Source organism: Sciurus carolinensis, chromosome 11, assembly GCF_902686445.1.
Source record: "Sciurus carolinensis chromosome 11, mSciCar1.2, whole genome shotgun sequence".
NCBI classification, from domain to species: Eukaryota; Metazoa; Chordata; class Mammalia; order Rodentia; family Sciuridae; genus Sciurus; species Sciurus carolinensis.
The window spans coordinates 79,977,135-80,003,565 of record NC_062223.1 but is presented as its reverse complement, the minus strand read 5'-3'; the positions used below and the strand labels follow the sequence as shown (position 1 = coordinate 80,003,565).

At 37.6% G+C, this 26,431-nt stretch overlaps 1 protein-coding gene across 2 annotated transcripts; it reads right to left on the bottom strand.

Moving 5' to 3' along the window:
• Positions 1 to 719: 719 nt before the first annotated feature.
• Positions 720 to 26,431, bottom strand: Aamdc (adipogenesis associated Mth938 domain containing). 2 transcript variants are annotated; one of them, XM_047517541.1, is made up of 4 exons: positions 26,334 to 26,431; positions 21,816 to 21,964; positions 3,207 to 3,302; positions 720 to 900 (listed from the first exon to the last, which is right to left on the bottom strand). In XM_047517541.1, the coding sequence occupies exons 2-4, from the start codon at positions 21,945 to 21,947 to the stop codon at positions 760 to 762; spliced, it is 369 nt and encodes a 122-aa protein (XP_047373497.1). In that variant the 5' UTR covers positions 21,948 to 21,964; positions 26,334 to 26,431; the 3' UTR covers positions 720 to 759. The 2 variants fall into 2 exon arrangements, with proteins under 2 accessions (XP_047373497.1, XP_047373496.1); XM_047517540.1 differs by having other exon boundaries at positions 26,280 to 26,415.

Genomic DNA, 26,431 nt, shown 5'->3' with positions numbered 1-26,431 from the left:
CTCAACTCCAGGCATATTCCTACTGTCACTGTCGATTCAGAGCTCTGTTCACGTATCATCTGCATAAGAACTTCCCTAATCACATACTGAAGTAATCTCCATCATTCTTTGTCTTCTTACCCTACTTTATTTTTCTTCATAACTGATTTGACACACATTATGTATTTGTTTACTTCTTTAATTTCCTACCCTGAAGTTTCAAGAAAAAAAGACTTTCTTCTGTTTCCCTTGAGCCCTATAAGCCTGGCATATAAGGTGACCTAAAAATATTAGTTGTATTGATGGATAAACATTCCAAAGTGTCAAATGCAAGGTGATTTTAATGCATGGGAACTTTTCTTTCACTTCAAGGATAGCGCTTATTTTTATCTGAAGTTTCTCATACATCCAGCCTAATACTCCATTATTAAACTTCAGTAAACATTTGTCTCTTCTTATTTTTAGCAACTCCAAGACAGGGACCTTGCCTTAGTCATTCGGATATCTATCCTAAGAGCCTGGCACAGGACTTGGTGTGAACAAGTGTTCAAAAATGCATGGTGGGGGGGCTGGGGTTGTAGCTCAGTGGTAGAGCACTTGCCTAGCATATGTGAGGTACTGGGTTCGATCCTCAGAACCAAAATAAATAAATAAATAAAGTTTAAAAAAAGTTCACAGCCTTTAAAAAAACTCATGGGGAAGGCTGATGTGGAGAATGATAATAACAGTAACAGTCATGGGCAAGATTATTTAGTGATTTATTCTCCTCTTAAGGCTACATTAGCAGGTGGAATGGAAGACACCTCCCACCCTGACACCTTGGGCAACCAAAGCATTATATTCCTTCACTGCCTGCTCTGTCTGGAGGACCCTCACATCAATGCCTTGTTTCTTGAGGTATTCCACAGTGGATGGAGGCACCTGGGAAGAGGAAAAGAGATGAGTAAGTAGGGGGAAAGGCCCTCTAGAGTTTCCTTCCTGCCATACGGCAAGTGTACTTTGCAGAATTAGACAGTACCATCTGTCACTCCTCAGTCACCAGTATGTCACCAGTTCAACATTTGGCAGTAAGCCCCAATGAGTCAAAAGACCTCAGAGGGGATGAAACTCAGGGTGGATATGTGTTAACATGCGTGAAGCCCTGGGCTCAATTCCTAGCACTCTGCCCACAAAAGGCCTCTGAGAAGTTGACGTAAGTATCCTAGTATCTATGCATGAAGCTAAGTGAAAATGGAAATGGGAAGAGCATGGATTTTGGAGTCAGCCTTGGATTTAAGTCCTTACAAACAGATTTACCTTGGGTAAGTGAATTAAATTAAGCCTTTGTTTCCATGTCTATAAATTCAGGATAACACCTAGCTTAGAGGGTTATTAACTGAGCTACTGTATGAAAAATGTCTAGCACGATACAGAACCCACATTGTATAAATTTTAGAAGTTAGTCCAACCTAAGTCTAAATTCTGACTATCACATACTAACCAAAAGACCTTCAAACAGCTATTTAAAGTGTCTTAGTCCCAATTCCTGCTCTGTAAAATATGGATAGCAATGCTTACATCACAGGGTGTATGTGAGGATGACATTAACTAATGCATGTGCAGTGCAGTTCAGATGTCTTCTCAGAGGAAGGACTTTCTCAACACCCATATTCAGCCCCCATACATGAAGTCATCATTTTGTTCATGGCACTTAGTATCTGAAATTATCTAGTTTTTATTATCCATGGGGGATGAAACTTGTTTGTCTCATTTATCTCACTGTCCTAAGTGCCTATAAGATTCTGACCTATAGAAAATGCTTAATACAGATTTGTAAATGAACTTATATAGAAGATATTCTCAGTAGTGGTAGCCTTTATTGTATGATATTATCTCAAATCTGGCTTGTCCTGAATATTTTTTTTAAATGATTTCAATTAGACTTTGTCTCCTGAAAGATCTGAGTAAAATATTTTTAATATACCTTATATTATTTTTCTATGTTTGAAAGATTTGTATCAAAAAACTTACATATAAAAATATAATGGGAAAAAACTAATTTAAATTTTAAAAATACAAATTAATAAAGAGGACTTTTATCAGTAGGGAGAAGGATCATGGGACATCTATATAAAGGAGAGAAAGGTAGGTCTCTCTATACTTATGTGGAAGCTTATCTATAAGGTAATAATGAGGGGAAAAGTCACAGAGCAATACATACAGTGTGATCCTTACTTACGTAATATGGTTGTAAGTATACATGCATCTATATCTATAAGTATGTATATATTTTCATATACATATATAAAGCACCAAGCAGTATCACCAAATGTGGAGATGGGGAGGGAAGATCTTTCACCTTTTTTACGTCTACATTTCTGCATTGAATGTTGAATATTTTACAATGAGCATGTTTTCTTTCTTCCTTCCTTTTATTTTTTAATTAATTATTTATTTTGGTACTAGGGATAGAACCTAGGGGTGCTTAGCTATTGAGTCACATCCCCCACCCTTTTTATATTTTATTTTGAGACGGGTTCTCACTAAGTTGCTGAGGCTGGCTTTGAGTTTGTGATCTTCCTGCCTCATCCTCCCGTGTTTCTGGGATTGCAGGCATGCACCACCATGCCCAGCTAGCATGTTTATTTCTGTAAGTGAAAAAAAAAATGAATTTTCTGAAAGGGGAAAAACATAATGTAAATGCGTCCAAGAAAAGAAAAAACACCATAAAGTGTATTCTAAAAATGTAAAGTAGTACTAAAATCTAAAGAATAAAATATAGTTATATGCCTCATAATGACTTTTCATTAAATAACAGATGGCATACATGAGGGTGGTCCCATAAGATTATAGCATCTAGTGATGCTGTAGTACTCTTTGTGTAAATACATGGTCTGATGTTTAGAGATAAACAAAATCACTAACAATGTGCTACCCAGAATATATCCCTGTCATTAGGAAACACATAACTGTACTGATAATTATAGAACTTGAGGAATTCTGGGGTTGAGGCATTTTCTAAGAGATAGATGAAACCACAGGATCTCAGGGTTGGATAGATGTATAGAGTTCAATCCTGATGAAGTAGAGTTGTGTATGCAGTCTACTCATCCTGGGTCATCCACTGGCTCACCAAAATGAGAGTGCATGAAATATAGAGATAAACTCCAAAGAAGGACATATCTGTAAGGTAAAGGCCCAAGAAATTATCATCTGTCCTCAGGAATACTGTGCACACCAATACCTACCTTCAAGGCCTCACTCATTCCTCGACCAATCACAAGGGCCTGTATACCTTTCTCAACAACTTCCTTTACATCTGCAGGCTGCACACCAGGAGAATGCTGGATATGGAAAGAAAATGCAGAAAGGTACTAAACTTTCTTCACAGTAGGTATTTTTAAGGGATTTGTTCATTTAAGAAATGTTTACTAGCCAGGCATAGTGGCATATGCTTGTAATCCCAGCAACTCTGAAGGCTGAGGAAGGAGGCTCACAAGTTTGAGAATAACCTGGGCACTTAGAAAGACCCTTTCTCAACATAAAATTTTAAAAAGGGCTGGGGATTTAGCTCAGCTGTGGAGTACTTGCCTAGCATGTGCAAGACCCTGGGTTCAAACCCCAGTACTGTAAAAAACAAACAAAAAGAACCATTTACTGAGGTTTATTCTCTGCTAAGTACAGTTCAGAGTTCTGAGAATAAAAGAGAAGATAGAGTACTACTCTTCAGGAGCTCCAGGTTTAATGAAAAATGAAGAGTTAAATGAAATTTCAATAGTTTTACAAGAGCTATATGGAAGTGAGTTTAGGGTATTGTGAGAATATACAGCATCTAATTCAGACCTGGGAGATTGGGGCAGTTGATCAGCGAAAGTATCCTAGAGGAGGTGACATTTAAGTTAAGACCTAGAAGATAAGAAAATTAGCCAGGTTAAATGAAATCAGGGAAACAAGGCATTCCAAATACAGATAATCACATGTACAGAGGCTCAGAGCAAGGAAAAAGACTAAGGAATCTCAGGTAATTCCATGACTCAAGTGTAGAGTTATAGGTATGGTAGGAGAAGAAAGCATCACAAACCATTTTAGAATTTTTACTTTGGAAAAAATTTATAACAATCTTCACATTTTGCTTTTTCTGAGCTCCTTCCCCACTGAAGTCCAGAAATTTTCTTTTTATCCTTTAAAACCTATTACTGTAGAAGGTTTTCTCAGTTTTTAACAAAGATGAATCCAGCATTAAAGGATAATAGTTTCTTTGTGTGTGGGGTGCTGGGGATTGAACCGCAGGGCCTTGCACACAGTAGTCAATGTATACCTACATACACACATACATATAGACTGGGAGAAAATATTTGCACATTACACATCCAGCAAAATATTCAGAAATATATAAGGGACTCTCAAAACACAACAATAAGAAAATAATCCAGGTTAGATGTGGTGCTACATGCCTATAATTCCAGTGACTTGGGAGGTTAAAGCAGTATGATCACAAGTTCAAGGCTAATCTCAGCAATTTAAGAGACTCTGTCTTAAAATAAAAAAACAAAAACAGGCCGGGGATGTTATTCAGTGGTTAAGTGCCCTTGGTTCACTTCCTGGTACTGACCTCCCTCACCCCCCAAAAAAAGAAACCAGTTTTTTAAATGGGCAAAGTATTTGAATACTTTACCAATGAAGAAATATGGGTGGCTAGCACATAAATGAATCACATAATGTCATTAATGACTTTGGAAATGCATATTAAAAACACAGATGCTGGAAAGAATATAAAAATCTACATTTCTCATATGTTGCTGGGGGTAATGCAGAATATAAAGCTACCCTGGAAAACAGTTTGGTAGTTTCTTGTAAAGTTAAACATATACTTATCATGCAAGTCAGCAATCACACATCCTGCATATTTATCCAAGAGAAAAAAAAACTCATATTCACATGAAACTTGAACATGAATGTTCATAGCAGCTTTTATTCATAGTAGCTTAAAATTGGAAATAACCCAAATGTTCATTAACTGGTGAGTGGGTAAACAGATTGTGTTACAATTCAAATAATAGAATATTACTCATCAATAAAAAGGAATTCATGGCAACATGGATGAATCTAAAAATCGTGCCAAGTGAAAGAAGCAAGTCTTGAAAGGTTGCACACTGTATTACTTATTACATTAGTATGACAAACATATATATATATATATATATATATATATATATATATATATATATATATTTGTTCCAGGGATTGAACCCAGGAAGGCTCAACCACTGAGTCACATCCACAGCCCTTTTATTTCGAGATAGGGTCTCACTAAGTTGCTGAGGCTGGCTTTGAACTTGTGATCATCCTTCCTCAGCCTGGTGAGCAGCTGAGAGCTTATGTTTGAGTGACTATGAAATAGTGTTCTAAGTTAGAACACCTGCATGTCAAATAGCAACCAACTCAGCAGCAGCAAGACATATCTTCCACTTGGTAGATGTAGATGTACAGGATGTACAGGATGCAGACGTAGTGCCCAAGTCTCTGAAGGGTATCTCTTGCCTCTAGCTTTCCCTGGTTTCCACAAAGATCAGAAAAGATTTAGGGAAATTAGAAATTAGCTTGAAACTCTTAAAAAGGAAAATCAACCTGGTGTGGTGATATAATCCCAGCAACTCAGGAAGCTGAGGAAGAAGGATTTCGAGTTTTGGGACATGTCTCAGCAATTTAGCAAGACCCTGTCTCAAAACAAACAAACAAACAAAAGGCGGGGGGATTGGGGATGTTGCTCAGTGGTAAAAGTGCCCCCGGACTCAATCCCTAGTACTTAAAATAAAAAAAAAAAAAAGGAAAAACAGTAATCTTAAAAGGCAAAACAAAACAAGGGTTATATTTTCACATGTTTACAACTGATTTTGAAGACTGTAAGAAAATTGAATTAGATGCCTTTTTTAGTTCTAGAGCTCGATGATCAATCCTAAAACCACATTGAGTAGAATAAATGTGATTTGAAGAACTGAATTTTTTTTTCCTGGTCACATGACCATAGTGAGCATTTAGTAAATTAAAGATCAGAGCTGGAGATTTTCACCTTCTATAAATAATTATATTCACATTAAATGTTGAATGATTTATTCAATTAAGAAAGAATAGCACCTACTTTGAGTAGCACCAGAATCCCCAGACTCTAAAAGCTCACATTCTAGTATAACGAAGCAAGGCCCCTGACTGCTAGAAATCAAGTGAAAGGTCATAAGAAAGTATAAAACGATAAGCCTCAGGAGATTCAGAGACTGGAGACAGCCTCAGCCCATCAGAGTTGCCGGATCAATGGAACTCAAGTGATGAATTTGGCTGCTGCTTCTATGCTGCAGGATTGAGTGTCAAGTACAGAGTAATGAAAGGTAACTCTGCAGTGGCTGGTGTATCCAGGAGTTGGCAGGGATTACTCTGTTTTGTGCAGAGTCCTGGGACTGAAGCATCATACTGATATTGAGAGTCTTCAACCTGCTACCAGCTCCTCTAGTGCTTCTTAAAATCTCTCAGGGTGAACCATCAAGACTCTCATCTCTATTTTTTTGTTTGTTTTGAACTCTTGCCTCAGCCTCCTGAGTCGCAGGGATTATAGGAATGCGCCACCCACCTGGCTTTCATCCCTATTGATTGTCTGATTCTAAGAAGTTTTCTGTCACATAACCTGAGGTTGTAAAAGTTTATTGTCTATTTTTTGGGGGGATATTAATTGTGGAAAAGTGTCTAGTTACTACTTATTATGCCTGCTAAACAAGAAGATGGCATTCTTTACGACTTGGATATTTTATAATAAATTTGAAAAGAAAACATTCCTATATTACACTTTCAAAGAAGCATTTCTTTTTTGCCAAAATTAAGGGAGCACAAATAGGTAATCTATAGCATTATCTGGCTGTGTTGCTGATAAGAGCAGATTCTGTGAGTGAAGGTTAAAGGATTTCTGGAATATGTCCCCTGTGGACACTGCCTGAGTCATATTCTCATTACCACTTGTCTGAATTAACAACCTCTTCAATGATCTCTCTGCTTCTACCAAGGCGGTGACTTGCTTTTGTATCACAGGCCCTTCTGGCAGTCTGGTGAAGCATATAGCTCCTTTCTCAAAGTAATGTTTTCAAATGCATAAAGTAAAATACATAAGATTATAAGGGAAATAGATTTTATACAAATGAAATGATGGAAATATTTTTCAAGGCTTGGAGATATAGCTCAGTGGTAGAGCTATACCTAGAGCTCTTGTCTAGCATTCTCAAGGCTCTGGATTTGATTCCCAACAATGAAAAAAAAATTACATGTGTGGTGTGAGAGAGTAGAAATCTTTTCCAAAAGTTCACTAGCAGACATACCTTTGTACTGCACATAGGTTGAACATTCCTAATCACAAAATGTAAAATCTAAAATGCTCTGTGCTCAGTTTCAGAATTTGGAGCTTTTTGAATTTTACCAGAACAACTGTTTCAGTTTGAACCTGGAGTTCATATTATTTAATATTGTGTTTCAGTATTGAGTTTTTTGAGTATGATGTTATGATCAAGTGGGGAAGAATGCCTTTGTTCAAGTAACACAACATCTGCAACTTACTTTCAGATGATAGAGCAAAAATAATTAGAGCTGGGGTTGTAGGTCAGTGGCAGAGTGCTTACCTAGCTTGTATGGGGCACTGGGTTCGATCCTCAGCACAAAATAAACAAAATGAAGGCACTGTGTCTATCTACAACAAAAAATTTTTAACAAATTATGCTGGGGGAGAAGGACCACAAATAAAGTTAATGTGGCAGAATGTTAACTTGTAAATCTAGACTGATGGTATATAACTATTCATTCCACTTTTTTCCCAATTTGGTATATAGGTTTGAAAATTTTCCTAAATTAAAAAAGAAAAGGAGAGCAGTTCAACATAGGTTTTTCACATAAACTGGGTTTAGAGGTGAGTAGGAAAATGAAAGTAAAACCAAATAAAAATACAAAAGCAGAATGGGCTAGCACATCAATCTTTCCTTAAGCAGGATGGTTCTACACAGAACTTCTAGCCTTGTTAATTGTGCAACACTGAGAGAATTATGTTGCTCTTTAGACTTGTTTTAAGGGAGTAATAGTGAAATACATGATATTTGCCTCTTACTTTCAAATGACGGGGAAGGGGAGATGTGGTATGTATGTGTAGAGAGATAGAAAACACATGGTAAAATGTTAACAACTTGAGGATTTAATTAGATTATGACAATTTATTATACTATTCATACTACAGCTGTTCTACAAGTTGACATTTTCCAAAATAAAAAGTTAGGGTAAAATTTCTATGTTTTCCTTGAGTGACTGCTAATTAGTTTTGTCTCCTTTTAATTTCATACTTGTATTCTACCTTCCTTCTTGAACTCTTTCAGCCTAACAAAAAGGATATAGGACGAAATTGGAGAATATCATGCTAAGTGAGATAAGCCAATCTCAAAAAATTAAAGGACGAATGATCTCGCTGATAAGCGGATGAGGACATATAATGGGGGGTGAGAGGGGTTAGCATTAGGTTTAGGGTTAGGTTTAGGGTTAGGGATAAGGAGAGTGGTAAGAATGAAGGAAAGAAGGACTGTATAGAGGGAAAAGAGGTGTGGGAGGGGTGGGGGGGAAGGGGAAAAAATAAAAAAAAAATAAAAGGAAATACCTATTTTCCTAGAAAAAAAAAAAGGATATATAAATGAATGGCCTATGCATATTTACACACAGAAAATTCTTCTCCAAAAAAACAATTATTGCCATAGAATGGAAACAAGAAAGAATAGTATAAAACAGAAGAAAAGTATTGGCTTTAGAAAAGAAAAATTCAGGTTTAAATCTTGGTTCCAAAAAGTATCAATTGTCTGACCCTGGGAAAGCTATATTTGACCAGTCAAATAGTTCACTTAATGGCTAGTAGAAATTTTGGAGGAGTTTGTACTAGTTATTTCAGGATGATGGTTTAACAATAAATTTTCTTGACATTTCATTCCGTAATCATGACCCAATCTTCCCTCCCCTCATTTTAAACTAACATAAAAGGAATCATAACATTAATCTACCTCAGATATCATGAAGGACTAAAAATCTGTTAAATGACATAATGAAAAATTCAATTCAGAAGTTTCTGCTTTACAGGCATTACACTAAATGCAGAGTTCTTATTAACCAAGAGTTCACCATTTAGTGAGAGAAACAGGTAAATGCTAATAGTTATTCAGGAGGACTATGTTAGGTGCTATAATAGAGGCACAATGTATTAAATGACAAGGGAGTAAACAGCTCATTTTTACAAAGATTATCAGCACATGCTTCCAAAAGAAGATAATGCAAAAGTTTAGGAATTGAAGGTTAAGATTAAGATTTCATGGGCTGGGGATATAGCTCAGGCCCTGGGTTCATAATCCCCAGCACTGCAAAAAAAAAAAAAAAAAAAAAAAAAGAAAGATTAAGATTTCATGAGGTACAGGTGGAAATAGTTCATTTCAAGTACAGAAAATGAATTTTAGTGAAGTTATTGAGGAATGAGAGATCATGGTAGGTTTAGAAGTGAATGAGTATTTGGTATGGAATAGTTAGGTTCTCAGATGTGTTATGAAATATAAGAGATGAAGTTGAAGGGGTAAGTTGGAACTGTATCATAAAAAAGTCCTTGCCAGTCGTGATGACACATGCCTACAATCCCAGTGACTCAGAATGCTGAGGCAGGAGGATTTAGCAAATTAGCAAGATTCAGACCAACTTAAGAGAGACCCTGTCTCAAAATAAAAAGGGCTGGGAATGTGACTCAGTGGTAAAGAAAATCTGGGTTCAGTCCTCAGTAACTCCCCTCCCAAACAAAACAAAACAAAAAACCAATTTTGAGCTCTATGCTTCCTGGTTGCTGTGTCCTGAGTTGCCTTCCTCTGCCATGCCCTTCTGCCTCATCATTTTCCCAGAACCATGGAGTAGTCCAGTCATGGACTGAACCTCTGAGACTGTGAAACAAAATAAACTTTTCTTCCTCTTTTGGTCACAGCAATGCAAAAGCTAACTAAAACATAACTTTGTATTGAGATGCTGTGAATAGTGGTTCAGAAGACTTTGGAACTAGTTTGTGGGGAAAGGGACTTTGAAAAGTTTAGAGACATGAGATAGAAAAGCTTTAGCATGTTGTAAGTGGACCTTAATGGGTGATTCTGGTGGGAGTTCAGAGGACCAGAATGCCAACCCAACTATGGACAGTGAAGACTGGGCTCATGGGGTTTCAGAGGAGAATGAGAACTCTTTTGGAAATTGGAGTAGAGGCCATTCATGTTACCTTCTGTCAAAGAAGTTGTCTACATTTTGCTCATGTTCTGAGACTTCTGTGAATTTAAAGATGATGTACTAATTAATCTGGTAGAAGAAATTTCTAGGGACCATAGCATTCAGGTGGTGGCACGGATATTGCTGGTGGCTGTTAGCCAAGTTTACTGTGAAAGTTAGAAGCAGAAAGATTTGAAAATCTTTCAGTTTGACCAGAAAAGTACAAGTAAAACTGAGGCTAAGGAAGGTGTGGCATTTAAAGACATTATAGTCACTAAAGAAATGCTAAATACTTCACCCAGTGTTATGGTTTGGATGTGAGGTATACCCCAAAAACTCAATTGTGAGACAATGCAAGAAGGTTCTGAGGAGAAACAATTGGACTGTGAGAGTCTTAACCTAATCAGGGAATTAATCCCCTGACAGGGACTAACTGAGGGGTAACTGAAGGTAGTTATGGTATGGCTGGAGGAGGTGGTCCTTGGGGGTGTGGTTTTGGGGTATATATTTTGTATCTGGCAAATAGACTCTCTCTCTCTGTATTCTGATCATCATGTGAACCTCTTTCTTCTGCCACACTCTTCCATCATGATATTCAGCCTCACTTTGAACCTAAAGGATTGGACCTGGCTGTCCTATGGGCTGAGGCCTCTGAAACTGTGAGCCCTCAAATAAACTTTTCCTCCTCTACAATTGTTCTGGCCAGATCTTTTAAATCTTTTTGTAGCAAAAAAGCTAAGACGCCCAGAGAGAATAGGAAAAATATTTTGAGACATCCCAGGAATTGGCAAGACCACACCTATCTTAGTCTTCAGGGTCTAAAAGTAAAAAGTCCTTTGAGAAGACATCACAGGGGCACCCTGCTTGCAATGAGGGGCTTGGGATGTTGTTTCACTGTGCTCAGCTTTCCAGGCATTCAGAGTTTGCATCCACAGCGCCATAGGGTTTAGCTACTGCTTGAGATGGTGGCAGACCTTGGCATCAACCATTTATGGGGTTAGTTCTGTAGGAATGCAGGATGCTGGAATTAGGGGGTCATGGAAACTTCCACTGAGATTTCAAAGGAATTTTTGGGAGGCCAGGCAAAGTGCAGCAGGGTCTGAGTCTCTGTGGGATGCCCATGAGAGGACAATGTATGAAGAGGTGAGAAGGAACTGAAAGCGGCAGTGGAGAACCCTGAGATTAAGAAATGCCAGAAATGTGTGAAGTCTGTCAGGGAAAGCTATAGGAATTGAGCAAAGACTAGCCAACAGAGAGGTCATGTTGGCTGTAACCAGCAAAGTCACAGGAGCAGAGCTATACAAGCCCTCAGAGATAACATCATGATGCCATGTGCCCCAGAAGATGGATGTGGAGTTGTAATCCACTTGTTTGCTCAGCTGGATTTGGGTCTTTCTTTGGTCTCATCCTTTCTTTCTGTGTCCCTATTTCTCTTTTGTGGAATGGAAATGTTTACTGTATTCCTTTATATATGGGATATATGTAACTTGCTTTTGAACTTTATAGGAAAAACATCCACGAACTTGCCTTGAGTCTTAAATGAGATTTTACACTTGAACTTTTGGGTGATGCTGAAACTATTAAAATTATGGGGATTCTTGGAGATAGACTAAATATATTTTGCATTGTGAGGTAAGCATGACCCTGTGGGGGCCAGAAGTGGGATGTTATGGTTTAGATATGATGTGTCCCCCAAAAACTATGTGTGATACAATGCAAGAAGGTTCAGAGGTGAAATGATTGGATTATGAGAGTTTTGACCTAATCAGGGGATTAATCCATTGATATGGATTAACCTGGTGTTAATTCTAGGCCAGTAGGCTATGATTGAGGAAGTAGGTAACTGAGGGCATGATTCTGAGGTTTATATTTTGTCTCTATGAGTGGAACTCTCTCTGCTTTCTGGTTGCCATGTCCTGAGTAGCTTTCCTTTTACCATGTTTTACTATGATATTCTGTCTCATATTGGGTCTAGTTTTAAAGTCTGCCAACTGTGGACTAAATCTCTGAGACCAAGAGCCAAAATAAACTTTTCCTCCTCTGAAAAAAAATGTCTTGAAACCTACCTAGAGAATCTTAGTTAATTTTGAGATCTGGGAAAGCCACTGTAGTTTCTAAGCAGAACAGTAGCAATATTAGCTTTATGGTTTTTTTTTTTTTTTTTTAGAAATTATAATAGAGGAGAGACATAGAAAAGGTAGGAATAAGAGGCAAAAAGACCAGGGAGAAGATTTATGCCACAGAGTAGGTGGGAGAACTGATGCAGCAGTAGGGAGTAATCTGAAAGACCTAGATGAAGCTGATCAACAAATGTATTTTGTTGAATGTGGTGGGGGAGAAAAATGGAGAATTAAAATTTGTCTCTGATGTTTGTCTTTTAGGTGACTGTGGAGAGTGATACCATTAATAGAGATAGGGAACATAAGGAAAATACCCAGCTATCCCACCCTGGGAGGTGGGATGCTAAGCAAAGGAAACAAAGTCAGCTTTAGATCTTGAGTTCAAGTTGCCAAAAGAACACCTCATATGCAGATGTGCAACATGCAACTGACCATTACGACAATTTGGATGATTGTTCTGCCAATATTTTTCTCTTGCCCTCCTACTTTTGGCAAAATATACTTATATATCCAATTGATATTGGACATTAATGTTGGTGAATCTGGGGTAAGCAAAACTTGAAGTATAGTTGCTTGTTGGGGCTTGTGCCTGAGCTATGGATACAGCGTGAGAACAGGCCCTGGCTACCTCACTGGTCCAAGCAAAATTAGAGACATAGAACACAAACCATCCAGTGAACTTGTCAACTGCAGCTTGAATTAGAGCTGCCCTAGTTAATATATCAGCATTATAATAAATGATTATTGTATGTCATTAAATTTTGGGATGATTTGTTAGATTAGTTGAATGATACTATTATATTTGGAACATAAAAATAGCTAGAGATGATAATTCTATCAACCAATGGCATAAATAAATTTGTAGTCCAAGTAATAAGAGCTTCTTTAATATTCTCAGGCACATACTCCCCTTAAGGATGGCCTGTTAATGCAACATTTGATATAAAAATCAGAGTGTTTCATGATTAAAACTACTTATAAAAATGTAAGTCACTTTTATCATAACTAAACCAACATTGGGAAGATGGGGAAAGGGTAACTAAGAGTTGTGAGCATATTATGTGCTACGCACTGTGCTAGGTAGCTCAGGAAGAGAAGAAATTTAATTAAGCATCTATTATATAACAGGCACTATGCAGATGCTTTATGAAGATGATAACATTTAATACCAAAGCAACCCTATAAAGTAGATTATATTTTAGATTCCAGCAGCAAGAGGCCAGGATTCAGTAGTGTGGGAAGGGAGGAAGATAAAAGAATATGCATTTTAAACAAGTACTCTAGGTGATGAATCATACTTTGAAAAATATCAATTGAGAGAAAAGAATGAGAACACACTTGAGCAAGGAAAGTTATATACATTTAAAAAATTTATTCTTTCCAACCCATGTATTACTCTTACAGCCCTTTATGGCAAACAGATATTTTCCTTTTATAGATGATAAAACTGAGGCACAGAGAAACTACATAACTTGTTTAAGGTTGCCCAGCTGAAAAGTAACGTGCCTGGATCTTAAAATTTACTGAATCTTTCTATCTAGATGCCCTAAGATAAGCTTAAACTTAATATCCTCCAAAATAATTCATTATTTTCTCTACCTAACTCCTGCCCCAAATATAAACACACTTGTCTTCCCTCTAATTTACCCTATCTCATTGATGGTACCACCATTTACAGTTTTATCCATGTTAGAATTCTTTCTTCTGAATCTAATAAAACACCTTATCCAGTCAATTTCAACTTAACAGTTTTGACATTATTTATCTCATGTACACTTCCACTACTACTAATTTAATAATAACAGCTGCATTTATTGAGTACCTGCAACATGCCTATTACCATTCATTAATCCTTAGATCAACTCTAGACATGTAGTATTATCTTCCTTTTACAGATAAAGCTTTTTAGGCTTAGATACCTTTGATCCTATTGTGCTTCTGCTCCTACATACATAAGCCCTAGATTAATACCTTCCTCGTCTTTATCAGTACCTCTCTCTTCTCTTCTTTTGGGTATCCTGCTGATGAATTAAATTTAACAAGAAACTGAACCTATGGTACACCCTTCCTACTATTACCAATGGAACACTCATAGTTTTGTAGTTTTCTATATTTTTCTTTCTTCTCCTCCTACTTCTTGTTTTTTTGGTGATACTGGGGAACCCAGGCCCCTGCACATGCAAAGCAAGTGCTCTACCACTAAGCTACATCTCCAACCCTTATACTTTTTAATCTTAATGTATACAAGAGGGAACAATATGTAGTAGAAAGGATCATGAAAGAAAATTGGAATTTGAACTGGACTTACTATTTGATTTCACAATTTTCTAGCTCTGTGCCTACACAAGTTACACAACTTCTCTGTGCTTCTGCTTTGTAATGGTTTGGATATGAGGTGTCCCCCCAAATTTCCTGTTAATGCAAGAATATTCAGGGTAAGATGATTAGATTATGATAGCTGTAACCTAAACAGCCCATCCTAGTTTGAAGTGAACTGACTGTGAAGTATCTATAAGCAGGTGGGGCATGGCTAGAGGAGGTAGGTCACTGGGGACATGCCCTGGAAGGGTGCATATTCCCTGTGGCTCCTTCCCCCTTCTCTCTCTCTCTCTTCTTCCTGATCCCACCATGAGTTTTCCAGCTTTCCTCTGCTGGGCCCTTACCCCCATGATATGCTACCTCACCTTGGGACCAGAACAATGGAATTGGCCATCTATGGACTGAAACCTCCAAAACTGTGAGCCCCAAATAAACTTTCCCTTCCCTAAGTTCTTCATGTTTTGGTCACAAGGTTGCAAAAGCTAACTAAAACACATTTCCTAAACAAAGAATGAAGTTAATGGTAAAGTTAACTCATATAGTCTTATATGGGAAAAATATAACATATAGCATTAAATCTATTTTCACGGGGAAACAAATCCTTCCAGTAGGTCATACTCATAAATTGGTGCTCCAGTATGTTCTACCATAGTCTAGATGACCTTTCTCAAACATATCACTCTTCCATATAAGTATCGTAAATTTTATGTGTCAAATTGACTGGGCCACAGGGTACCCAGGTTAAATAGATCTGGGAATGTCTGTGATAATGTTTCTGGATAAGATTAGCCTTGAATTAGTGAATTTGGTAAAGTAGACATCCCCAATGTGGGTGGGTATCATCTAGTCTATTGAGGACATTAAAAAAAAAAAAAAAAAAGGCAGAGAAGGAAAACATTTGCCTCCTTTAAAAAAAAATCTTTACTTTCAGTACTGGGGGCTGAACCCAGGACCTTGGGCATACTAAGCAAGTGTTCTGCCACTGAGGTACATCCCCAGCCCTCTGCCTCACCTCTTTAGCTGGGACTGCTTATCTCCCCTTCTCCTTCCCGTGACTGGGATTTAAACCGTCAGCTCCCCTGGTTCTCAGACCTTCCACTTGGTCTGAATTATACCACTGGCTTTCCTGGATCTCCAACTTGAAGTCAGCTGATTGTGGGTGAGCCAATTCCTCGTAGTAAATATGCTGTTTTTCTGGAGAACCCTTACCAATATAGAATTTAAGGTGGCTATGACTTATTTACTATATAAAATATAAATTCAGCTTTCCATGTCCAGGTCCTCTGTCATACTGCCTACTCTTATACCTCTCCAGCTTTATTCTTCAGATATTCCAATGGAGCCATCTGGTTCAAGTAGGTCACAAGATTTATGTCTCATTATTCCTCATTCTTCTGTCATTCCAATTCTTTTTTTTTTTTTTTTTTGCGGGGGGAGGGGTTCTAGAAATCAAACCCAGGACCTTGAGCATGCTAGGTAAGCACTCTACCACACCCAGGCCCCAGTCTTCTCTCATTTCATCCTTGCTTTATCTAATATGCCTGAAATGCTTTTTATCAGTTCAGAGTATTCCTTCCTTTATGATCCATGGTGGCAACTAGTTGTTAGTATCCAATCAATGAGTTTTTGTAGTCCACAATCAAGGAATAGAGAGAGTGTATATGCTGGGGATCTTTTATTATGTGGGACCTGATTAGGGAAAACTGTTCTGCAAAACAATGTGATAGAGTATATAGCCTAAGACATTTCTTTAAACGAAATGCCTTCAAATGCTGGACAATAATAAACATGCATTGCTGAACTTGTAAAAAGGAAAGGGAAATTCCTAAAGGCTGAAAGTGAAGAGAGTTGAAAATCAAAATAGTGAATTGAAATTTAAGTTACCTTGGGGCATTTCCCATTCTCAGAGCCTTACATTTGATGGGTTGAGGACTGGAGATTTAACTCAGGGGCAATTTATCACTGAGAGACAGATTTTTTTAATTTTTATTTTGAGACAGGACCTCACTAATTTGTTTAAGACCTTGCCAATTTCAACTTGTGGTCTTCCTGTCACGGACTTCTAAGATGCTGGGATTATAGGTGTGTATCACCATGTCTGGCTTCAGAGCCTCTCATGTTTTAACTCCCATTCCAAGATTAGGGAAAAAAAGTCTTGAGGAGGTTAGGAAGTTGGAATTGAGATATCCCTCCCAATCCTGCAAAATAGCCTTCTTAAATTTGTCTCCAGAGAAAGGACTGATCCCCCAAATCTACCCATTAGCAAAGCAAAAAGACAAAGAAACCTGTCTGGTTCTGTCTGGGCTCTAGGCAGAGGGGGAAAAAAAAGTGTTACCTGAAAACTTGTAACCACAAAACTGTCTACACAGCAGTTCAGGGTTTAAATTTATATTATCAACCTGGTCTAGGCAGCCCTTACCCACGAAATTAAAAGAGGTACTACCCTGGAGCAGTGGTGCATGCCTGTAACCCCAGTGACTTAGGAGGCTGAGGCAGGAGGATCACGAGTTCAAGGCTAGCCTCAACAATTTAGCTAGGCCCTAAGCAACTTAGCAAGTCCCTATCTCTAAATTAAATATGAAAAAGGATCAGGGATGTGGCTCAGTGGTTAAGTACCCCTGAGTTCAATCCCTGGTACCCACACCACAAAAAATAAAGAGTAATAAAAGATGCTTAGAAGAAGCAATTGCAAATCTCTAATGGTAAAACAGATCTCAAAGAAAGACATAGTTAGATCATTCAGGGTTCCCACAATCTGCTGAAAAAAAATCTATTGCCAACTTAGAATACCAGCACAAATTAGAATTACAATATGGGGACCTTTTTAGACAAAAATTGAGAGAGATCACTGAGAGATCCTCATTAAAGGAATTTCTGAAGAATACTAATTTAAAAAGAGTCATGCCAAAGACTTAAATTACAAGAAGAAAAATGAGAAAAGAAAGTGGCAAGCATGTAAGTATATTTAAATTCTTGCTTCTAGGTGTGTGAGGAGATCATTTTCATATTGTTAACTCTTCATTAAGGTGACTGAGATCAGAACAAATAACAACAAACAGCAATAAAACCTGGGAAGGAGATAAGGAATTGATTTCCAGAGTTGCCACATTATGTTATGTAAAATGCCCAGTTCTCAAAAAAATAACTATGAGAAATATGAAGGAAAGAAGGAATGGAGGAGTAGGGCACAATGGTGCCCGCCTGTAATCACACTGGCTAGGGAGGCTGAGGCAGGAGGATCTTGAGTTCAAAGCCAGCCTCAGCAAAAGTGAGGCACTATGCAACTCAGTGAGACCCTGTCTCTAAATAAAATAAAAAACAGGGCTGGGGATGTGGCTCAGTGGCTGAGGGCCCCTGGGTTCAATCCCCAGTACTGCCCCCTGCAAAAAAAAAAAAAAAAAAAAAAAAAAAAATGGAAGGGAGGGAGAGAGAGAAGAAGGGAAGGAGAAAGAGAAAGGAAGGAAAGTAACAGCAGGTCCACAAAGGTGGGAAAAAGCAGTGAACAGAAACCTGAAGAAGCCCAAATGTTGGATTTACCTAGTTAAAAACTATAAATTAGATATTTTATTTTATCATATTTTATTTATTTATCTTTATTTATTGCAGTGATAAGATCAAACCCTGGGCTTCATGCATGTGAGGCCAGCACTTTATCCACACCCCAAATCCCCTGTTTTATTTTTTATAATGTTATTGTGTTTTTTATATCTTTATTTTATTTATTTATTTTTATGTGGTGCTGAGGATCGAATCCAGTGCCTCACACATGCAAGGCAAGTGCTCTACCACTAGCTACAACCCCCACTCCCTAAATCCCCTATTTTAAACATGTAAAAAGACCTGAAGGGAGCCACATCCAAACTCACTGAGCATGGTGGCATATGCCTGTATTCCCAGAAACTTGGGAGGCTGAGGCAAGAGGATTTCAAGTTCAATGCCGGCCTCAGCAACTTAGAGAGACCCTTAGCAATTGAGATCCTGTCTCAAAATACAGAATAAAAAGAACTGTGAATATAACACAGTGGTAAAGCACCCCTGGGTTCAACCTATAGTATATTATGTATGTTTGACCAAATGAAGACATAAATAAAATAAAAATAATCAAACTTTACATTGAAAAGTACAATAACTAAAATGAAAAGTGACTCAATAACAGATAAAACCATCAAAACTAAAAGTAGGTCAAGGTGATCAAGTATGAACAAAAGGAAAAAAAACACTGAAGATCACAAACAGCCTCAGAGTGCTGTGGATCACTATAAAGCACACCAATATAATGGGAGTCACAGGATAAGAGAAAAGTGGTAAAAAGATTACATGATGAAGTAATGGCTGAAAACTTCCTAAATTTCATGAAAATAATCTACCTATCAATGAAACTTAATAAATTCCAATTAGGATAAACTCAAACAGATCCATACTTTGAAATATCATAGATTACTGAAGGCTAAAAGCAGTTTTGAAAGCAGCAAGAATGAAGTGATCCATTAAGTCCAACAGATTTTCAATTATACCAGCAGTTGATTTCTCATTAGAAACCAATGAGCCTAAAAGTCAGTGGGATGACATATTCAAAGTGCTGAAAGAAAAAGAATGTCCATCAAGACTTCTATATTAAAAAAATATTATCTGGGAGCTGGGGTTGTGGCTCAGTGGTAGAGCACTTGCCTAGCATGTGTGAGGCACTGGGTTTGATTCTCAGCACCGCATACAAATAAATAAATAAATAAATAAATAAATAAATAAATAAATAAAGGTTCATCAATAACTAATAAAAATATTTTAAAAAACAGTGTTTATAAAAAATGTTATCTGACATAGGGGTGTAGTTTAGAGGTAAAGCATGAGCTAAGTATATGTGAGGCCCTGGGTTTACTTCCCAGTGCATGTGTGGGCACATGTGCACGTGCAAACACACACACACACACACACACACACACACACACACACATCCTTCAAAAATGAAAAGATCGGGGCTGGGGAGATAGCTCAGTCGGTAGAGTGCTTGCCTTGCAAGTTTGATCCCCAGCACCAAAAAAAAAAAAAAAGAAAAGATTCATCTTTACAGCATGAGGAGCTCCCTTGAGACACTTCTAAGTGAAAATTATTAAAGCCAACAAAATAAAGACTAAGAGGCCCACAACAACAATTACAAGAAGAAAAACCCAATAATTCAAAGCCTCTAGAAATGACTCTAAGAGCAGCTGGGTATCATGGCGCACCCCTGTAATCCTAGTAATTCTGGAGGCTGAGGCAAGAGGATCACAAGTTTGAGGCCAGCCTCAGCAACTTAGTGAGGCCCTAAGCAACTCAGCAAGACCCTGTCTTAAAATAAAAAATGCAAAAAAGGATTGGGGATATAGCTTAGTGGTTAAGCACCCCTGGATTTAGTCCCTGGTGCCAACAACAACAACAACAACAACAACAACAAAAAAAAAAAAAGGAAAGAAAGAAACAGGAAAGAAAGAAAGAAAGAACCCTAAGAGAAAACACCAAATGAAGAAACACCTATCTAAGAAAATCTATAAAAATTTTTTGGAAAGGACTGAATATGTATCTGTACAAAATCATAGAGATGGGGCCAACAAGAAGTAATTAAGTGGATCCCTCATGAGTGGGATTTGTGCCCCTAAAAGAAAAGATAGCCAGACTTGGAGTGGTGGTGCATGTCTATAACCTCAGCAGCTTGGGAGGCTGATGCAGGAGGATTGCAAGTTCAAGCCCAGCCTGGATAATTTAGGGAGAGTCTGTCTCAAAATAAAAAATAAAAAGGGTTGGGGATAAAGTTCAGTGATACAGCGCACTTGGGTTCAATCCCCAGTACTGCCAAACAAAACAAAACAAAACAGCCAACAAACCAAACAAATAAAACCACAGGTACATAAAAGGGAGAGAAAAAAGAGAAAAAGCCAGGGAGCTAGTTAACTCTGTTTCTATCATGTGAATATCCAAAGAGAAGTTAGCTATTTGAAATCTGGAAGAGCACCTTCACCAGATCATTGCTGTGCTGGCTTCCTGATCTCATACTCTTAGGCTCCAAAACTATGGAAATAAATGTTTATTGTTTAGGTCTTCAGTCTGTGCTGACATGTTAGAGTAGCCTGAACTGACTGAGACATTTGGAAGAAAGTGAGAATATGTGGTATTTAAATCAAGATTGCTCCCTGCTCCCGTACACCTTCTCTCTGTTCATTGAGGTAGAGACTCCATTATAGACTGTCAGCCAAGTACACAGGGTTCTTTTTCCCCTTAGCATCCAACTGGAAGGCTTTCTTCCTGGGACCAGCAAGACCTGAGTGTTTCTCACCCTGCCTCTAGCTTTTTGTTGCTGAGTCTGTCTCAGGTAAAGTAGGAGCTCCATTCTTACACACAACTTTCGCTCATGGAAAGAAAGGTCTACCGTTAGCATGGCACACTGAAAATACTGAAGGCAATGCAATATTAGGGAAACACAAATCAAAACCACTGAAGGTTAACATTATACACCCAATAAGATGGCTATTTAAAAAAAGCTGTGGTGAAGAGAGATGTGGAAAAACTTGAGGCCTCATATTTTACTGGTAGAAATGTAAAATGGTGTAGCTAATTTGGAAGGCAGTCTGGCAGTTCCTGAAAAGGTTAAATGAAGGGTTACCTACCACATGACCCCAAAATTCTACTCCTAGGTATATACCTAAGAGAATTGAATGATACCATTTATATGAAATGTTCAGAATAGGTACACCTATAACAATAAGAAGTAGGTAAGTCATTGCTTGGAACTGGAGGGAGGGAGTAATGGGCACTGATTGCTATGGTGTTATGGTTATGGTGTTTATGGTTATGGTGTTTCTTTTTTGGGGTGATAGATATAGCTAAGACTTAGCGATGGTAATTATTGTACAAGTTTATGAATGTAAAAAGTCTATTGAATTGTACCTTCAACCTCACTTTGTAACTGATTTAGTCCCTGGGTTCAATTCCCAGTACCTCTCCTTCAAAAAAGGGTGAATATAGTGGTATGAACTATATCACAACGAGAGAGAGAGAGAGAGAGAAAGAGTGATTTTCATTTGGTTGATATGTCTTAGAAGGTTGGAAATCACTTGCTCAGTCTCATGTAGTGTCAACCACACACTAATATCTTACCTCAGTTCCTGTTTCTCTCCAATCCCAAGCCCGACTGCCTCCTGGCCATACTTTGCAATCCTTATAGGTCACGGCAGAGCCTTGCACTTTCATTTGCCCCCATGAGAGGGAAGAAATTTCAGGTGAAGACATAGGGAACTAAGCTAAATCTGTAATTAAGAGAAAAAAACACTAAGTCAATTATAAAGTAAAGTGCAAAGAGCTCCAAAATACAAAGATAGTAAATCCCACTTCTCCATGATTTAAGAAGTATTTCTGACTTATGAGGCTGTCACTTCTTCTCAAGAAGTCTAAAAAGTAAATATTATTTTTGGGATCCTGAATCATTCAGGCATGGAAACCAGATAATGCAACTACTTCTTGGAGTACCGAGGGAATCCTCATGATATTTTTGAGAAATAAAATTAAAAGGTAGAGATTTACTTCAGCATGATGAAGTGAGGAGTCCTCTCTCCAAATAAATAAATAAATAAATAAATAAATAAACAAATCTATAAAAGCTATACAGCAGAAAAGAAACACACACACACACACACACACACACACACACCCCAACCATTTACCACTCCATAAATGAGATAAGTAAGAAGTGCTTATTCATGAAAACCACTAAAATTCAGGTAAGAACAGCAAGGTTTTGTTTTGTTTTGCTTCTGTTCTTGTTCTTGTCTGGTACTACTCCCTTTCCCTTATTCTAGTTATGTTGGCATTTAAGTTGAAGTAGGTTGAACTGTTTGAAAACAGCCTTGCTGTGGCTGTCAAAGGAAGCTCCATGATTTGGAGCATTGTCAGTTGAAAATGGACTGGCAGACTAGGCAGGGACTTAAGAATTTCTCAGAGGTGACATAGTCACAGAGGACTTTATAAGCTCTCTGCATATTTCAAGTGGATCAGAAGTTGTGAGCTTCCACGTGAAAGGGTAAGCCCAATTCACTTCAACATTCCAGGTTGATGGAGCCTGATCTCATGCACAGGGAAGAGGCAAGAAGACTCAAAAGGGCCCAGTAGATGTAAAATCCAGTGAAAATAGGAATTTTTATTTCACTCACCAGTACACATACTGATCCGTCAACAGAGCATTAAAGTCTAACTGGCTCAACGTGTTCAAATTAATTAATTAATTTAGCCATTTAAAAACCATTTTAATATTGGTAAGCTAATTTAAATATTGCTAAATTAATTTTAATATCAAGGCATAATAACATTTACTTGGAAGTGCAGATATTGTTTATAGTTCAATGAATTTTGACACACTTGCCAATTGAGATACAGAATATATCTACAGAGTCATGCTTGTGCAGAAACCACTATTTTGATTTCTATTTCCATAGATTAATTTGATCTTCATATTGATGGAATTATATGGTACCTCTTTCTGTTTGCTTTCTTGCATTCAACATAGATCTGAGATTCACCTACGTTGTAGTGTTTAAGAGGGTGTATCAGTATGTCTAGTAGTCTATTATAGGAATATCACAATTTACATACTTTCCTTTTCTTTCTTTTTTTTTCTTTTTTTTTTTTTTTGCGGTGCTGGGGATTGAACCCAGGGCCTTGTGCTTGTGAGGCAAGCACTCTACCAACTGAGCTATCTCCCCAGCCCTACATACTTTCCTGTTGATCAGTGTTGAGTTGTTTTTGACTTTGGTCTTTTGAATAACCATTAATTTTAAGTGGGATATTTCTTCCTTAAAAAGACGTGAAATTTGAACTATCTTAACAAATGTCCTATTTGAAAATAAAGTTGAGTAATTTGATGCTTATTTAAAGGTCTTTTCAAAGAAAGAGCAATACATTGTAGGTTTAAAAAGCAGTTACTCTTTTCCCAAATTTACATTCTAGTTTGATAAATATAAATCAGTTATTTAACTATATAAATTAGAATTAGACTTCTGTAACCCACAATTTCTTTTAGCTCATAAAGGTAAAAGATGGTAGGTAATATTATGGGTGAATATTCTTTATTTTCTTTTCCAGAATAGATTTGTGAAGGCATGACCTAAACCTTGCTTTGTAGTAAAACACCTTTTATCTTTTGGGTGGATATAACTTTCTGACACTCAAGGACTTTGTTCCCAAACCAATCTGGACTAGAAAAGGTTGAAACTCTAGACTTATCAGTCCACCTTTGAATAACAATGTGAACAGAGAGAAAAGAAAACTATAGTAATAAATCTTTTATTTATTTTTTAGAACCTTAGAGGAGGAGGTGAGGTACTAGAAAAGCTGATAGTAAAGGCAGAATTTGGGTAAGGTTAATATAATGATATGTAATAAAATATTCCCTTTGGTTTAAAAATTCTTTCCATAGAAATTCCTTCACAAGAATATGATTTAAATTTACAATATTATGTATTTGGTTTTTATTTAAGGTACATTAGGTAATGACTGAGGGTTTTTGTTTGTTCTTGTTTTGGGGAGGTATCTTCACAAAACTCATGTTAAAAGAGGCATTCTGGGTCAGATTTTTCTTACTGGGGTCTTCAGATTTTCAGATGTAATATACTTGCCAACTTGAGAGTTCTATCAGAATGTTTTAATTTTGTGTTTCAGTTCAGTTATTGCTTTAAAACAATATTTTTACCACTTATAATTCACAACTAGTTTCTTAAAGTAAGGCTTTTCCTTTTTTTCATTTTATTTTTTTACTTAATTTTTTTAGTTGTCAATGGACTTTTATTTGCTTATATGTAGTGCTGAGAATTGAACCTAGTGCCTTGCACATGCTAGGCAAGCACTCTACCACTGTCCCATGACCCCAGCCCTATTTTTTTCTTTTTTTATTGTGGTAAAAATATACTTGTAACATAAAACTTACAATTTAAGCCATTTTAAAGTATATATACTTCAGTAGCATTAAGTACATTCACATTGTTGTTAGACTTTAATTTCTTACATCAGTATCTCTTAAGACAGAAATTTGAGAAGTATTTGCTCAGTTTCAAAAGAATTTTTTCCTTCAAAAAGTTTTTATATGTTGATCAGATTAAGAATCATTATTATAGGTAGTATATATCTCTTATGGATTTTCTTCTCTCTTGATAAATATTTCTTTATTTAGATAATGAAAATGATGTAGTTATGGTTATCCCTCTTTTATCTTTTTTTGACCTGGAAATGCAGCACAAAATTAACTGTAACCATTAATTTAATGGTTAAATTAATTAATTTAATTAATTTAAACGGAAATTAATTAATTTCCCATATTCCTGAAATAATTATTTGCCCATGTATTTCTTTATATTCCTTTAGTCATAGATTGTCCTATTTTATGTGGTTTGAGTTGTACCTTGCTTTAAATTTTTATTTTTAGGAAGTAGGTGCTATATAAGTTTTAAATGAGCTCTGAAAATTTTGCCTTAAGACAATATGTTGTAGACTAAATAAACAGAGCTGAATTCTTTCTGTCAAATTATACAAACATCTTTCTTTGGTAACAACAAGGACAACAAGGCATATATAGTTTTTTTGGGAGGGAGGAGGTACTGAGGTATTGAGGATTGTGGCTTAGCCACTGAGCCACATCCCCAGTGCTTTTTATTTTTTATTTTGAGGCAGGGTCTCGCTAACTTGCTGAGGGCCCGGCTAAGTCTGGCCTCAAACTTGGGATCCTCTTGCCTCAGCCTTCTGAGTCTTGGATTATAGCCACACGCCGGGCTAAAAATAGGTATTTTTTTTTAAGTACTTACAAGATGCCAGGGCATCATGCTCATCAATTTACTGTTAATTACTTAGTAAACTTGTATAATGTAGGTGCTATTATCACCCCATTTTACAGAAGTTCTAAGAAATGAAGGAACTTCAGAATGTCAAAAAATAGTCCTGGTTTGACTGAATCCAAACGTCCGGCTCTTAACCACAATGCATATAGCTCCTCCAGTTGCACATTCTATTTTACACTGTTGGTGTTTTTTCTCTGGGATTCTTCGTGGAAGAACGTCACTGGTATCCGTCTTCTAACAAACTTTTTGCTGTTCTACCATCACCTATCACGTTCTCTTTCTTGTGGAATCCTAGCATATTCTCCCCCCCACAGAGCCACTTTCCCTCAGACCCTGCTCTCTCAAACCCTGATAACCTCAGCAGAGCCCTGTGCCATCACACTCTGAGTCCCCTGCAGAGGCTGGGGGACCTTTAGACTCTTATCGCCTAGCAGGGCCCAACTCCTTCCTCTGGTCCCCGCAGTCAGGTTCCTTCAGGCACTGGTCCCCTAGCAAGGCTCTCAATGGCTTTTCTAGTTGAGGTGACTCTTATACCGCGGTAGGGAGCAATACCTCTCAGCAAACTTTCACAGACTTCTTACAACGGTTCCATCTCAACCCATAATTATGACACCTCACTACCTTAGCTCTCCCGGACCTCCTCCCACAGTACTGCCCCTCCCAACCCCATTCTTCTCGTTTTCCGCTTATTCTCTCTCAACTTCTCCCACTATCTCGTGGTAGGATTCCCTCCAAAACTCACGCAATGATTCTCTTTTCAGAGTTGCTCCCCGAGATGGCTCTGTGTTTCCTTTACCTTTCACCTCTGTGCGCTCCGTAGTACTGGATCAGGGGTTCCCCAGCTCCCAAGCCTTCAGCCCGTCTGCGCCACAAGCTCCGCCCCTTCAATCCTAT

Bases quoted from the DNA above. Each gene is read 5' to 3' on its own strand.
- Aamdc (XM_047517541.1), bottom strand. From the start codon at position 21,947: ATGTCTTCACCTGAAATTTCTTCCCTCTCATGGGGGCAAATGAAAGTG. The intron at 3,303-21,815 runs GTAAGATATTAG...TTCCATATCCAG, and splicing joins GGAGAGAAACAGGAACTGAG to CATTCTCCTGGTGTGCAGCC. The intron at 901-3,206 runs GTAGGTATTGGT...TCCTCTTCCCAG, and splicing joins GAATGAGTGAGGCCTTGAAG to GTGCCTCCATCCACTGTGGA.